The 17,123-nt window shown below is 44.3% G+C and overlaps 1 protein-coding gene across 2 annotated transcripts in view; it reads right to left on the minus strand.

Moving 5' to 3' along the window:
- Positions 1-16,653, minus strand: part of Prickle2 (prickle planar cell polarity protein 2) — a 344,729-nt gene extending 328,076 nt beyond the window's left edge. The window contains exons 1-2 of one of the 2 annotated variants that reach the window (XM_021164852.2): positions 16,498-16,653; positions 15,740-15,825 (exon numbers count right to left, since the gene is read on the minus strand). In XM_021164852.2, coding sequence (XP_021020511.1) covers positions 15,740-15,825; positions 16,498-16,539 — 128 coding nt within the window. In that variant the 5' untranslated portion in view covers positions 16,540-16,653. Of the gene's footprint in view, positions 1-15,739; positions 15,826-16,389 lie in introns of both variants that reach the window. The other variant, XM_029478412.1, reaches the window with a different exon arrangement.
- Positions 16,654-17,123: the final 470 nt, after the last annotated feature.

Here is a 17,123-nt window from a genome sequence, read left to right on the forward strand (position 1 = left end):
TTCACTCTTTTTAACATTCTCTTTTAGTTTTTCCCAAGAGCTCAGTTTCCACAGAAAGAGCAAGTTTTATTCTTCTCATGCCTGTGCTTCCTGGGTTTCCAGGGGTAGCTGGGGGCATAGCAGCAGGTGGCCGGCATGACAGTGTACTACAATTTTCAATGGGGGCTTTCAAAGAGAGCCCTGGAGAGAAACTTCTGAACTTGGTACTTTATGGTAGGTCCATGATTACAGGGCCCTGCCTGATTCTATCATCTCTTTCCAGTTATAGGTTTGGAAGACCATGGCCCAGAGAAGTTAGTCAGGTTTGCAAATCTCAGAAGTGTAGTATGTATTCTTGCAAAAGCACCTGCTTCTGTCAACTCTTTCCCACACTTCATCCTGGATAGAGGCTGCCATTATTCGGGAAGTACTTTCCACTGTGGAGGTGCTTTCACAGGGACTCCATGATGCTTAATGTTCCTGGGCCTGGCCTACTAAATGGCAGGTACCCCATTCCCAAACAGCATGGTTGGATGGATGGAAGGAAGGAAGGAAGGGAGGGAGGGAAGGAGGGAGGCAGGCAGCCTTGAATGCCCAAATCTATGGGTCTCTAAATGCAAAGGTGGTATTTCGGGACTAGGAATATAGTTCTGTTATTGCTTTCTTACCACTCCTTAGATCACAAAATCACAATTATCAATCTTGTTACACCTATGAACAATTCCAAATTCTTTAGTACCAGAAGTTGCTTTAAAATCTTGACAGAAATTAGTCAAGCATAACCCCAAACATAATATATGATGTATACTATTTTAACAATTTCTATGAAAAGAAATGTTATAGTTCACTAAAGACAAGAGTTCACCATGAGACATGAACACAGACATAGTAGTTCTTGACTGGATTTGCAAATTAACAGAAACAAGAACAACAGTCACATTCCCATTGAGAAAACAAGTAAGATTTTCTTACACATCCACCCGCTGAGACCTTTGCAAATTGCAGGATGAGGTGTCTCATGCTTATCTGTCATTAACAAGAAATGTTTCCTCATTTTAAAAAAGACTATGCCTCTGCATATTACAGGTGATCAGATAATTTGTTCAAATTTTCTCTTGACTTTCAATTTTCAAAAACGATTACTGTCAAAATAATCCATTTTCCTTTCTGACCTTTGAGTTCCATACCCTCCAGCAGTCAATGTATCTGCACGGAATGTTTGCTAGACCAGGTACTGCTCCAGGTATCAACGACTGAACAAAAAAAGCAGGCAACGAAACGACCATGTGATGCTGATATGCTTACATAAGTTAAACTATTCCTGGGGACAAACACAAAGCCCAGAATTCATTAACATATGGTTTCAGGTAAGGCACGAGCTATGAAAAGTCTGAAAGCTAAGAAAGAGAAGAGGGGGCTTAGGGACTGGAATCTTATTTTAGATCAGCGGGAAAACTGTTCTCCAGAAAGAACAAGCAAGCAGAGGTAGGAAAGGGCCAAGCTACACAAACATACCCAGGCAGTGCCATTATGTGTAAACATATAAGACAGAAGGTACCCACTGTCTTGGCAGTGCAGCTCCAGGGTAGGGAGGGAAAGAAGGAAGGAAGATACAATGTCTACATTAGATAAACCTTTTACTTCCAAGTTTGTAAGAGGTAATCCCCAATAAAAGTATGGCATTTTTTAAAGCTTTAGATTCATCTCTCTTTATGCCAAGCCAGAGGGAAAGCTGGGTGTTTTCCCTAGTAATGTTGATCAAATCAATTGGATCATTTCTCCACTATTTGGAAAAACTACCAACTTCTCCAATGGGTCTAGTTTTCTAGGTGTTCTGCTCTGTCACAGGCCTCTCTCTGCTCCTGTCCAGGTCTATAATATTTAGATTTCGAAAGATGTCCATTTTACTACCCAGTAGAAGGTCTCATTTATGTTTGATCATTGCCACAGAGATACCATACTTTGGTTTGTTCAAGTCTACATCTGACCCAAGATCCTAAAGACCACTGTGCTATACTCCATAAATCTTAAGTGAGAGGAAAGGAGATGGTGAGAAAAACCTCCTGCTCAAGAAAAACTCAAGGCCAGGTTTGGTACATGTCTGTCATCCCCTGAACTCAGGAGGCCAGATGAACTACATAGAGACCCTGAGGAAAGTGGTGGTGGTGAAGAAGGAAGGAAAGGAGAGAGGGAGGGAGGGAAGGTCTACTTCTAGGTTAATTTCTTTGACACCCCCATTCCATTTCTTGCCATCACCCCACACCTTTAACAGGTGGTTGAAGTCTACACACACACATACACACACACACACACACACACACACACACAAAAGACAAGCTATTGGGCAGCTGGACTAAACTGATGTTCATTTAAGCTGTGTGATTATTTGTGCAGGCTTTCGTGTGTGTGTGTGTGTGTGTGTCTGTGTGTGTGTGTGTGTCTGTGTATCTGTCTGTGTGTTCATTCTTATGTTTTTTCTGGTGTCCTTGGCATGGCTATCAAATCCTGGAAGGCTGGGCTAGATTTGAAATACATGAAGTTTCCAACCACACTTCCAGGCCATCAGCTCCTGAGAACTTGCCTATTCTAAGTCCCAAGAAAAACTAAATAAATGGACAGCAATGGGATTGATGGACAGCCCTAGGACATTCTAGTGGGTTAAAGTCTACATCCATCCCTCCAGAGCCTGAGGAGAACACATAGATTAAGGGTCCAGACTGTACTCAGAGCCAAAAGACATACATTACTGTTGGTGTCAACTTGCTCCATGGCCAAGACCTGTAGCATTTCAGTTTCTGCAGGAAACAATAGTATTTGGCCTGTAAGTGGTTTCAAGGATTATTAAGAGGTTGGGTTTGGTGGTGCACACCTGTAATCTCAGCACTTGAGAAGCTATTTGGAACCCTGAGTTCAATGCCAGCCTGGGCTACACTTATCACTGTATAAGACTTCAAGTAATGTGATTCCTATAATACTCCTGGCACATTGTAAATGATCAATTAATGATAGCCATATGATAATGATCACAATGAAGAAACTGCCACTTATTTTCATGTTACTTTAAACGAGCTGTTCTAGTAAGTCTAGATCCCTTCCTGGAGTTGAAATGAGACAACTGGGAAGGAGTATTAATGCTCCTCTTCCGTTTCTCTTTGTGGAGTGGGTTTTGTAGGGACTGACTTGGCTCCAGCAGGATTTGTAAGAACGGCATTCATTTCTAGGATTACTAAAAACTTAATTTTCTAAGACAAGACTATTTTCTCTCCCCTTTGAATGTGAATCCAGTATACGGCCTTAATTAAAAGGCCAAAAGGTCAAATGCTCTTTCCACAAATAACTCTCTCTCCACTACTAGTTCATTTCCTATGCATTTCCCTGGCAAAGCTATTAAAAAAAAAAAAGCATTAAAAGAAGACAGATGGATTCATAGGGTGACCCAGGGTGGGTCAAATGATTCAGGCCTCACCAATATGGGCTGCAAATTCCATCGCAGAAGTCCGTCCACCAGTAGCAGCTTCAGCGATCCTTTTCTATTGTAAGCCCTCAATTGTGCCTTAAAAGAGGTCAAGTGGGTTCCTCATAAAGTTATCCTAAAGTCAAGACCCAGATATTCAATGCAGCCACACGGTTTTGCAAATAACACATTTAAAAAGCCATTTACTGGGGGCTGGAGGGATGTCTCAGTGCTTAAGAGCAATGGCTACTATTACTGAGGACCTGAGTTTGGTACACAGCACCCACATGGTGGCTAATAACTCTCTTTAACTACAGTTCTAGGGATCCAAGGCCATCGTTTGGTTCTATGGGCACTAGGCACATACATAGTCTGCATATATACATGTAAGTAAAAGACCCATATACTTAAATCAACTTCTTTTTTTTTTTTAAAGAAAGCCATTATTGAACAGGATGCTTAAGAAAGGAATCACATAATTTTTTCATGGCTTACTATAGTGGCATCAATACAGAGGCCCCTAAAAGATACATGAATTCGATGGGGGAAGGGTGCCCTTATTTAAAAAAAAAAAAAAGGTTTTTGTAGATGTAATTACAAATCTTGAGATGAGATCATTCTGGATTAAGGTGGCTCCCAATCCAAAAATAAATCCTTAGATGACACATCAGGCAGGAAGAAAGCCATGTGATGATGGAGCCGAGAAGGGAGTGGTGAGTCCACAAGCCAGGAACACGAAGAGTGGTTAGGGGCCACCAGAATCTAGGAGAGGCAGCAGCCAGATCTTCCCACGAGTCTTCAGGGAGATCACACTCTACTCATACCGGATTCTGGACTTTTCTAACCACAGGAGTCTCCGGAGTTGCTGTTGCTTTAAGGCAGTCATTTAGGAATCTGTTCCTTTCAGCTCTAGGTAAGTCATGCAACTACATGAGACTACACACAAAGGAAACAGACTAGAAGAAAATCATACCTTACTGCTAGGACTACACATTTCTGGCTGATGGAATCACACTACTTCTCTTCTTATTCATAAATCACCTTTCCTGAATCTTCAAAATTGTCTAAACTACACACTAGCTACCTGGCATTTCAGCCCTAACTAAAGCAAGAGATGACTTCTACCATAAAATGCTGTTATCCATGACTATATTAAATAACAATTTAAATATCATACTGGTTACCTTTCTTGTCATTGTGACAACATCTGACCAAAGTCATTTAAAGGGAGAAGGGTTTGCTTTGCTCAGTTTACAGGGGGCAGTCCCTGCTGTCAGAGAAGGGTCTGTTCTATTTGTGGCAGTAGGGGCTTGTGGTGGTTCTTGTTCATGTCTTGACAGATTAAGAATAAGAGAGAACCAAATATAGGGCCAAGTTTTCTCAAGACTCATACCTAGACCCTAAGGGTTCTGCAACCTCCTCAAACAGCACACTAGAGAGGCTCATTTAAGTACCTGAGACTATAAGGAATAGTTTCACATTGAAACCATAAGTATAACCCCAAATCACAGGAAACATCAATTTTGTTCTTCCACTCCTAGAACCCACAAATCATCACCATGCCCTTTTCTAGGACTATTAATATTACAAGCCCAAGAGAAAGCAGGCATTTCCAAGTTCATTTACTGCCTCCAACGTTCAGATTCATAAAGATTAAAAGGAGCCTGGCATGGAGCTTTCTAAACAACTCAACAAGTTGTTGGAGGAGCTTCAAAAGCCAAGTCATCAAAGAAACAAATGAGAAGGAAAAGCCCTGGGTGTCTGATTGTAAAGCAAAAGGCTTTGAAAATTATGTCATCAAGGCAATGTTATAGGGCCACTGAAAGAGAGAAACTACTTGCATTCTTTTAATAAAACCCCCTGAGGCCTAACTCCTCAGCATTTGAAGTTGGAGCATGCATTCCTATGCTATATGTACACATGACGAGTCATCTCCTAAGCATGGGCAAGTCAGTTCTGTAACATCTCACACTCTAAAAAACACAAAATCTCATAATGGCCACATTAAAGGCTTTCACTGTCCGCATGTGATTGCATTGGTTTTGCCATTGAGACACCTAGATTTCCAAAGTGTCAGGACACACATTAAAAATCCTGAATACAAAGACTTAAAATGGTTATATGGCACGTCGTCATGCTTGCTTCAATCTGGTCACAGAAAGCATACTATGAATTCTCTCCTTTCACTGGCCACTTTTGTGGATTCCTTCAGGAAACATGAAAATAGTTATGACCTTTCTTGATTCTTATGCATATGGTTTAGGTTGTGTGTGTGTGTGTGTGTGTGTGTGTGTGTGTGTGTGTGGTGTGAAGGTGGGTGCCCACGTGCCACGCATAACATACCTATGGTGGTCAAAGGACAACCTATGTTGTTGGTCCTTATCTTCCACCTGGTTTGGGGCAGGGACTCTTGTTCATAGCTCTGTGGAATCTAGCCCAGAAATTCTCCTGTCTGTCTGTCTGTCTGTCTGTCTCTCTCTCTCTCTCTCATCTCACCATAGGTGTGCTGGGATTACAGGTCCTAGCTGCTACTGCCAGCTTTTACATGGGTTCTCAGGATCTTCAGTTTTGTACAGCAAGACCTTTGTGCTCTGAGCCATCTCCCTAGGCCACGATGATCTTTCTAAAGACTTCCTTCTCAGACTTCCAGTCTGTCCAACTAAACCCCAAGCTATTAACAAACTGAATGAAGCCCCATCTTTAATACACACAGATCTGGTCAAGCTACCATTCCCCTTATACGAAGCTTGGAATCCTGGAGGCATCTTTCAGAGACCCTAACATACAATCACCATCTCCTCTGATCTGATAGGAGTTTCAAGTGAAAGGTCCCAGCCTCAAATACACCAGCTAATCCAGGGTTCTTCAGACAGGTTCATTTACAGACAGAAAGCAGATTCCATTCCCAAGATACTGAAAACAGAAGATGACATCACAGTACGGTTTCGTATTTAGACTCCCCCCCCCCCCAAACCAAAATGTTATAACAAGTCTTGGTTAAACAACTTGGTAGCTTGAGCCTGAAAGACCTGTGACCTGATGTCTGAGTGAACTAGACTTTGCTATCTAGTGCTACATCCCTTCCATGTTACCTTATGTTTGAAAAATGGAAGGTCAAAGATGCATCTCAGAAAACTGCTTTACGTATGACATGAAGTGTTGCATGTAAGTCACCAGGCACACAAAGTTTCCATAACATTGGTCCCTTCTCTATGTCATCTTTCAGACATGGAGGACTTTGTTGCCTGAATGTCTGTCGTGGTTTGAATGGCTGTCCCTGCCAAGGAGTGACTTAATATTCCTAGCATCCTTCTAGCCATCCGTGGTCATGGTCTCTATTAAATCTGTAGCCACAAACTCAGCTGTGTACTGACACTAGCCATCTGTTTGTGCAAGCAAGGCAGAGCAAGTGTGAGTGTAGAGGGGTCAGTAGGGACTGTGCCCGCCAGACACACATGCTCCATCTAAAAGGAAAGTTCTGTAGGAGACGAGCTGTCATATATTTTCGGTTATCCCAAGAAAACAAAAATTTATATTTTTGCCCATATCAAATGTCAACTAATTCAAGATTTAAATCCTGCATAATGTTTACAAGATATAAACACAGATCTTGCTTTAAGAGGTTTCAGTACCTGATCTCAGGTTCAGACACTTAATAAATGTTCTTCCTTTTTATGCCACTAACAGGGATCTTTGGATTAAGGACTAGTGCTCATATAAATGGAAGTGCTTAGAAAGGCCAGAAAGCCACCGAACTCATTGACTATTATTAACCAGGCCAGGGAAAACAGTCTGTGTATTGTACAGTTTAGTTCTCATCTTGAACCTGAGTTTTCACAGTGCAGCTGGTGAGACAGGATACTCACAAGGGGCCCCTAGAGGATGAGTTTGAAGGTTACCTTCCTCTTAGCCTTTGCAAACTGTTTTTATGAACACCTTGCACATACTTCACTTGGGTGGAGGTTATGAAGGTATAGGGTTCAGTTCTACCAAGACCAGCTCATGTCATGTGCAAATCCCCCTGTCCCCACTCCAAGGAGAGTCCACAGGCAATAAGGGTCTAAATCTGCCTTCCACAAGATCTCATTCTGTTAGTATCACTTAAGGTCCCTCCTAGGAGCTCTACACTGTCTCTCTGATCATAAGAGGAGAACCATCACTCCCACTGAGACTGATAGGCTTCCGCTCCCAAGGAAGTGGCTTTTGAAAAATCTATCTTATAACCTGCCATTTCTGGGGCCTTGAATCAAGAACATCTCTCTCTCTTCATACAGCCCTGTCTCCACTAAACCTTCTTGGGACCTGTGAATTCATGGAACACATACTCTATCGAAGACGTGTGTTTCAACCCATAAATCCTACAACCACCTCACCAGGTGAACCATATTACCTCCATTTCACTCAGAAAACCAAGCTTGGAAGGGTTACATCCCTTGATCAGTGCTGCTGTTCTACCAAGAAGCAGAACCAGGGCATTTTTTTAGGGGGTTGTTGGTGCTTTCTACAAAAGCATGAGCACCTGGGTTACATCCACAAAACCCAAGTAAAAAGATGGGTATGGTGGTATACACTTCGGCAGTCTGTGCTGGGGAGACAGAAGCAGGGGATCCCCGGGGACTCACTAGACAAACCAGCCTGGTGAAATCAGCAAGCCACAGGTCCCAGTGAAAGGCACTGTCTAGAAAACTCAAGTGATGGCTTTTGTGGAATGACATCTGAGTTAAGCCCTGGCCTACACACACATGCGCACATTCAGGCAGACAGCATCCCAACAATCAGCATTTAAAAATAGCCCCTTTAGCCACTCTACTGTAATATTCCCCAGTAAGTCTTGACGAGCCTCAAAGAAACAGTCATGACACTGGCTGCAAACAGTCTCTGGCTGCCCCCAGAGACTGTACCTATTGCTGTCCTATATGTAGGTAGATAGAAAACCTTTGATCTCAAGAAGCTGGGGGATCTGGGAATGATTCCCAGTAGGCGATGCTCCTTTTTCTCCACAGGGAAATCCCTCTGGGGTACTCATTAACGGCAAGGTTAAAGGGTAACCTTTGAGCCTGCAGAACCAAAAGACAATAAAATAGCAAATTTATTCGGTTCTCCTTCCTCCTGCTGACGGGAACTGAGGAAATATTGGAGTGAGTGGCGCTCGGCTCAACAGAGCCTGAGCATCACAGGCAGGATTAAAGGCAAATTAAAATATATGGTGGAAAACGGGTGACTGACACTGATGTTCTGTTGTCTCACTACTCGTCAGACACAAACTGTCACTTGGGGCAATTAAGCAAGGATTAATTACCAGGTTGCCATACAAGCTGAGATGTCTCAACATCACAGCCCAAGGAGTGTACATTCTGTTGGGTTTTTTTGTTTTTTAAGGAGTTGGGATGGAAATTGGCAGGACAATTTGACAACTGTGTTTGTTTGTTTTTTAATTTTCCAGGTCCATATCCTCTGACCTAGTAGTTCCAGTTATGTGACAGAAATATAGAACTATGCAAACACACGAGCATAGAACAGTGACAGTGTAAGAGCATTCAGTAAGAAACAGCAAAAAACAAACAAACAAGCAAAACAAAAAATTGCTTGCTGAAAGTTAAGAAAAGTATGCTCTACATAAACGAATGTGGAAGATAGCCACAGATCATTTCAAAGTATGGGAAAATGCAAGCTCTAAATGATACTATGAAGAATATATGTTAGTAAAATGACATGACTGAATCTGAGAAATACTTACTAAACCATAATTAACATATATCTCTGGTTTAGCAGTTGAGAGACTGGTTCTGACCGGCCTAAGGTCATAACCACTTTCAGCTCTGCAGGACATAAGGCCTGCCTTGTAACTCTGCCTCAGATGTCACCAAAAGAGTGGGTGGGCCTGGTTGCCAGTGAAACTTTATTTACAGGCTTCTAAAATGGAATTTTCATATAATTTTATGTGACCCAAAATGTTTTCTTTTTATCTCTTTCTGACCATTTGAAAACCATCTAAGCATGAAACAGGTAGCAAGCAGGCTTTGTTCCACAGCTGCACTTTCCTCCTCTCTGGAATGATGCGTGTGTGTGTGTGTGTATGTGTATGTGTGTGTGTGTGTGTGTGTGTGTGCATGAGTGAGATTACAATTCCTTTCATAATACCAATATCTATTTCCAAATAAGAGATGCCAAATATATTGAGATGGACTAGTTTTGTTTTTTGTTTTGTTTTGTTTGTTTTTTTCATAAGAAACCCCTATTAAAAGACTCAACTTCTATCATACATCTAAGCAAATCACATACAACCAGTACCTTTCTTAGTCCTGTCTGGAAGAAGATCCCAGGTATAAGTGTCTAAGCCTTTCTCTGTCTCTGTCTCTCTGTCTCTATCATTCACACACACACACACACACACACACACACACACACACACACACTTTCCCTTTTCTAGCAAATGTATTGATTGAGACAGCACAATAGGTGAGAAACTATTTCATAGTCAAATAACAATCCACTAAAAACCAAGCCAGCATCACCCCAAATTATGGCTGTAGTTAGAAGCCCAGGGTCGCCAAGGCAACTAAGGAAGGATGCTTTTCAAGGCACAGGCATGGCTGCCCCCTGAGGGCAATGCCTCTGGAGCAACCGTGGTCCAGCCAAAGCATGTGCCTGGAAAAGCCTCCTTATCCAGAGACTAACTGTTCTACATAATTACAATGGCCTCACCAAGTCTAGCCCTGCTGTGGACTGCCCCTGTCAGCTGCTCATGAAAATGGGACTCCAGGAGGCTGTTGTAAAAGTCTACCTCTTCCTGCTCCAATTGAACCTACACGTATACATAAAGTTGCAATGTTAAAGAGATTACAAGGGGGCTTAGAAGCCCCTGGAGGGTCATTGATCTGGCCTTGCAAACCCTGTTGACAGCCTTTAGAAAGAGCTTTGGTCTGTGCCCTGCTTCTCTGGCTGCTTTTATTTTTACCTCTGTTCTCAACTAGGTTGGCAGGAAATGTTTCCTTATGGCTGTGACTCCAGCGGTTCTCAGACTCCTCATTTCTAAACTAAGTATGCATGTACTCTAAATAGTAAGTAATCTAGTCTAGAGGCCAGCACCCATTTTCTATAGAGTTAGATACTAAACAGTTTAGGCTATGCAGTCTATGGTCTCTCATCTTCAACTACTCAACCCCACTGCTATCACAATAAATAAACAAACAAATAAGATGAAATGTCAACAAATGAGCTAGGCTTTGTTCAGTAATTTCTTATATAAGCATGGAAATTTGAATTTCAGACTACTTCCCTAAATTGTGAATTATCATTCTTTTAATTTTCTCCTTGCTCTTTTAAAATTATAAAATCCATTTTGATTTGCTACCATACAAAAGACCTGAAGCTTAGATGTGACCAAGAGGTCAGCATTTGTGAGCCATAGTCTTGATGTTTGCAGTGCACAGTGTGGTCCCTGGAGCAGCTCGAGCAGCATTTCAGAACCTCTCAGGAGGACAGAATCTTGGGTCCTCTCTAAAACCAAGAGAACCAGAACCCGAGTTTGAACAAAATCTCCAAGCAATTTATAAGCAGGTAAAATCTGAGAGGCCTTGGCCCACAGGAAAATGCTTATAGTCAGACAGATCTGGATGATCATTGACTAGCTTGGCTGTGAAAAGCCAGGCATCTGCTTGAGTTCTCTGGGACTCCCACTACAAAAACTGAACAGTCACGTCCACATCCAAGAGTGGCCACGCCTGAGAGATGGGACACAAAGCANTTGTTTGGTTGTCACCGTTTTCCATGGTATTANAGCAGCTTAGTGTTTCCAAAACTTGATTGGCAGAGATGAAGCACTCACTTGGGATTTCTAGCACAGGACAGGTAACCTGGATACTCAAAGAGGTCCTGCACTAACCAGAATTCAGGGAACTGAGGTAGGTCAGACTCAATACCATGTAAATGGAAACTACTCAAGAGTCGCCAGGAAGAAAACTGGCCTGACAGTATCAAATAGTTTTGTTTTTCCCAGAAAAGCCAGAAGGTTGAATTTAATATAGGTGGTTTACTTGTCTAATATGCTAAGCTGAGGAAACAGACCCCACTAACAGTTGGAGGACTCAAGCCTTTGGTTGTTCTCTGTTTTATACTAAGTCACAAGAGACAGATGAATCTCCGGGGATGAGCATGACTCTCGGTGGCCCAGGGGCCTTAGCTAAGTGATATAGCAACTGGGAGCGTTGATTTCCTTATCAATAAAATAACCACACCTAGCTCAAAAGGTTTGGTAAGCTTATATATTACACGCGGGAGCCTGACACCCACCAGTCAGTTCTTTCTATCGTTGCATGTGTTCTGTTTTCTTATTGGTGTTTCATGATGGACATCTGACACTGCTGTCNTTAGTAACCGAACGAATGTGCAGAGATCAAACCATTGTGCAAATCTCCCTGCCCCTGCCCCAGACTAGATGCAAACCTGCAAGCATAATTGGCTCCCCAGTAGCCCTCTTGTNGCAGATGCACTAAGTACCAAGTCATAGCCCATGAAGCTGCCTTCATCTTCCTCCTTAATATCATCCTCTCAGCAGCCTGAAAACTCTAGGGTTTCCCACTAAGCTGCCATGAGATGACGATTTCCTTTCACTAGGTCACCTCTAGCAAGCAGAGGCCGCCAATGCTTCCAGTGACTCCACACAAAGTGCAAGAATTGTGGCTCCTGTTTTCCAAGACACATAACCCCTTATTTTTATTAGAAATCCCCCCAAATATCCACATTTGCTGCCTAAAGGAAAACAGAACAGTAAAGTGGAAGTGTAGCATTACTCAGCAAAGTCGTCCTTGTGATAAAATACAGTCATTTTAAGAAGAACTACACTTTTATAGATGTCTTTTATCCCTCATGGTAAGACCCAAAGTGAAGAGAATAATTTTGCCGTTCATTCTGCAAGGTATATTAACTCAGTGCCTCTTGATGCTAATGTACATGCAAGTCAAGCCAGGTGCCTCGCTCCAGTTTAAGACTCAGTGGGTCAAGGGACGGGATTCAGACCACCTTCCTGAGGAGCTTCCAGGGGCTGGAATGTTGGTTTCCTTATCAGCTCCAATCAGCAAGATTCTCCTCCCTTCATTTAGATCTCNACCCAAATGTCATATCCTCAGAGACTTCACATGAACCACNTTATCTAGGCTTTAATTATTTGTGGAATGGGGCCCGGAATCCTGATTGTCTGTCTCTTGCTGGGTCGCCACCACCAACAAAACACCTGGCATACAAACAGCCATTCAAATATTTGTGCTGTAGAGTCTTCCAGTGAGACAGGAAAGGGAGCCCAAGTCCTTTTTCCAAGGTCACAGAGCTAGTCAAAGAACAGATGCCAGCTAGATTTTTGGGTGTACTTCAAAGCCCCAGGTCTGAGCACTGTGCCAGAAGAAAGCAGTTTGTTTTCTCTGGGCTTCCTTCCTGGAACTCACAGCCCTTTGTGCTAGGAGGCAATACCTTACTTCTATCTTACTCTGAAGAGATGCCTGTGTGGGCTTTGGGATGGAGGAGGATCAGGCTGGATGCACGCAGACCAGTTAAATGGCTGGGGTCACAAGNGAAGCTCTTAGGGTTTTGTTGTTGTTGTTGTAATGGTTAATCTTCATGGTCAGGTCGCTCGGACTTAGAGTCACCTAGGAAATGTATCTCTAGGTTTGTCTATGAGACTGCCTCCAGAAGTATAACTGAGGAGGAAAGATCCACACTAAATATGGAAGACACCATCCCAAANGCCAGAGGGCCAGCATTCATNTCTCTCTTGCTTCCTGGCTATGGCTACAATGTGACTAGCTGATTTGAGCTTCTGCCCTCATGTCTCTCCCATCATGACAGACTACTATCGTTGGAATGAATGTTTTAATAAGCCCATATAAAAGACAAACAATCCAGATGTTTTATTCATAAAACAAATGCCTAGCTTGGGCAGATCTAGGACTACTGTAACTTCTTCCCCAGTTATAAAATCCCTTGTGACTTGCTGTTTCTCCTGGCCACATGGTTCTGGTCTATGGTGGCTTCTTATTCCATCCATTCTCTTCTCTCTCCCCACACCTACAACCTCCTCTTGAACCTCCAGTCCCACTTTCCTCCCTCCATTGCCCAGTCACAGGTGCTAGCCTTCTATTGACCAGTTATACTGGGGAGAAGGTCCACATGGCATCACTTGAGTACATGAGCATCTGCTCACTGGGGACAACCACACCTTGAGGAACCAGTTTTAGCTATATAAGCAGCATCAGACTGAACCACTGCAGACTACCCTCAAACTACAATTAAAATAAACTATTCCTTCCTTAAGTTACTTGGGTCAAACAGCTTGCCACAGCATTGAGACTTGGCATCTTGGAAAAGATGTGTGTTCTTCGTGTGTCAGAACAAAAACAAGCTTCTGATGCCTGACACTCCAGCCCTTCTTNATCCCCAGGCACTGGTGTCTACCAAAGGGCTTAGGACTCCCCAGTAAAAGAAGGTAACAGGACCATTTAAAANAAGACTACAGAGATTACTAGAACCCCACAAATGATCAGGCAGAAGGTCACCCAAGCTGCTTCCTGTCCAGTGATGGGAGGAAACGCTATGAAAACCCTATTCATGGCACAAAAGGGAAGCCTTTTTGCTGGTGCTAGTGGGAAAATTACTTCCATGTGAAAAATCCCTCAGTTTGATGAAAAGGTCTCTTTTCCTTCATGGGCTGAAAATAAAACCCTTGTTTTCCCATCAAAAAATCAGCTGGGTTAAAATGATGTAAAGTTCTAAGAAGCTATGACCACAAAGGTCAAAACAACCCTGGTAATCAATCCAGCATCCTCAAATAAGTGAGTTATATCTCTTCCTTCGCAGCCCTTGGAAGGAAGCTGGGACCGACAAAATTAGTGCACATTTACTCTGGGCCTGGAAATAATTCTTTCAACACCGCACTTTAACCCAGGTAAGTGTCCTTGTCACTCCTGTATAACAGTAGAGAAATTAGGAACTGTAGACTCTTAGGGACTGAACGTTCAGTGGTCACACAGCTATATACCCTCACTGAGCCACTTGCCAACTGGCCTCTGGTCAGAAGGTGATCCATAGGCAAAGAAGACAGGGAGACTGCAAACCACCTGCCCTGCTCATCACTTCCATTACATTGCCAGATGGATCAAGAGAAGCCATGAGCTATTCTATCACACTGAATTTAGCTTACAAAAAGGTTTCAATATCCACGCCCATGTGTAAGCCACTTTCATACCTGAGACCCCCGAGGGCCTGCCCAGAGCATATCACCTTGAAGACAGCACTGACACTATTGACAGATGCTTATGTCCAATCACATATTTATAATGTTGCCTGCCTGGACTCTGTCACACTAGTCATTAAATGCTTGAAAGCCCCAAGTCTGTGCTCATTGCCCTGAAACAAAGGCAGAGAGCCTGCCAGGCTCATCTGAGGTGGGAACAAAAGCACTTCATCTCTGAAGAAACCAGCTGGGGGTTTCCTTATCATGGAATGCCCAGCATGTACCAGTGCTCTAGGAAACTAGAGATGTGCAGAGGTGGTGGTGGTTAGGGGGTAGGAGGTCACAAATAACTTTTCTCTGTTGTATCCAAAACANTCTCCTTCAAAGGACCCTGGGAGTGGGAGGAAGGATGCTTTAATCCAAGAATGATGCTGGCCAACTGTCCACTGTACCCACTTTTTCCTTTTCATCAAGATGACAGGGAGAGAACTCACCTTTATATCAGCAAGTGGAGTCTGTAAACCCACACCCCAACTTCCCTCAATCACCGCCCTACCAGTCAGATGCAGTGGGAGGGTACCCGAATCCCTCCACTCCCAAACAAAATCATTGCAAGCCAGCTGAGGCTGCCTGAAAATCAACATTCGAGGCACATTAATAAGAAACATCTGGCCACGGGAAGAGGTTGACACAGCACAGGCAGGCAGTGGTGGATTTGTGGTTGGGACCCAGAGTTACAAGGACTGAACTGAAAGCACAATTGGAGAACACCAGTTCGTCTAGGCAATCCTCCACCCACTGCACCACGGAGCCTGGCAACAGCGCCATGCTCCGGGTTTGAATTGTTTGGGGCAGAGTTACCTAGAGACTTCCCACTTAAAGCTCTGGCATCAGGAAAATGCATCTCCTGCATCCTCCAGTGTCTGGCCACCACTTCCACCTTCAATATTTGTAGCAGATGTAGCTGGGCTCTTAAAGGAACAGTGTTTGCATTCTTTCCATGTGACTTACAGGATAGACTTAAAAGGGGGAAAGTGTATTTATTTTTCTTCCCTAGTGTTGTGTGTTTAAGACCATCCTACCTCCATTTGTGCAAGGCGAACCCGGGACACTGGTCACCACAGGCGTTACATGGCTGGCCTCTCTCAATCCGACCCAGTCCAGTCAACTTCAAAACAAAAAGACAACACAAGCGTGTCCACCACCAGGGCTCCCCTCAAAGCCCCACTTGTCTCCTAGGCAGGAAGGCCTGCCCCTCCCACCCCGCCTCTGTGATTGGACTCAACTGTTTTCTGATGTTGGGGACTTGGGACCAGATTCTCCCACCTGGAGAAGGGCATGTGATCCCAGGTGGGCTGTCTATATAGAGAGCATGGGCACCAAACCACCAAGAAATGGCTTGGCTGGGGCTTTGTCTCCCCCAGACACCTTGGTCACCGGTTTCTAAGAAACAAAAGCAAGACCTTTCCGTTCCCTGGAGTTGCGGGGACCACCTGGTGGCTGTCCTGGACTAAGCCAGGGTTCCCTAGAAGAGGGTAGCTGGGACGCCCAAAAGCCAGTCCCAGGTCCTGTTTCTCGGCTGGGGTTCCCATATTCCTTACGAGAAGAGGAAAAGAAAAAGGTTCACCCTCGGTGCCCCGAACTATGGCATTTAGGGTCCAGGTCCCTGGTGGCACTGTCGCCCGGCCTGGGGTAGGGCCCAGCCCCTCGCGCGCCCGCGGGGCCAGCTTACCTGGGGCCACAGGTGCGCGGCCGCGGGGCGGAGAGGGGCTGGGCCCGGGCGCTGGCTGCCGGCGGTGGGGACCGGGCGGGCGGTTCCACTCGGGTGGAGGACACTCACCGAGCGGCGGGACAGTCTTTTCCGCGAGCTCCGGCTGAACATGGCCGGGCGCTTCCCGCACGCAGCGCTGTCGGTTGAATGTGTCCGCGCTGCAGCCGCCGGGAGGGCGGGTGGACTGGGCTGGTGCGGTCGTCAGCCGGGCGGTCTCCGCCTAGCTGTCCCGCCTGGTTCGGGAGAGCACGTTTCCCCTCCTCCCTTCCCTCTGCAGCTCGTTCCCCGCCTGCTGGTCCCTCCCCTCTCCCCGCCCTCCCCCAGCCAGTCCCATCCTCTCTGGCACCAGCTGAGGCCACTTTCTCTTTTCTCCTGCTTCCTTGCCCTCTGGGGAGAACTCTTTGGCTGGCCCAGCCCCTAAAAGCTCTTCNGCTCACTCTGGTCCCTGAAGTTAGGAGGCAGGGGACATTTCACAGACGTCGGGCGGAGATGCAAAGATGAGAGATTTTCANATTAAATTTAAACATTTAAACTCTTCTTCCACTGTGTATTAATGATCTCTCAAAATTTGTTAAACTTCTGTGCTTATCAATATATGTGTCTAATATAAATGTATGCATACAAATGTATGTATCTATATGCAGACAGACAGATAGATAGATAGATAGATAGATAGATAGATAGATAGATAGATA

This window comes from Mus caroli, chromosome 6, assembly GCF_900094665.2.
Source record: "Mus caroli chromosome 6, CAROLI_EIJ_v1.1, whole genome shotgun sequence".
Classification (NCBI taxonomy): domain Eukaryota; kingdom Metazoa; phylum Chordata; class Mammalia; order Rodentia; family Muridae; genus Mus; species Mus caroli.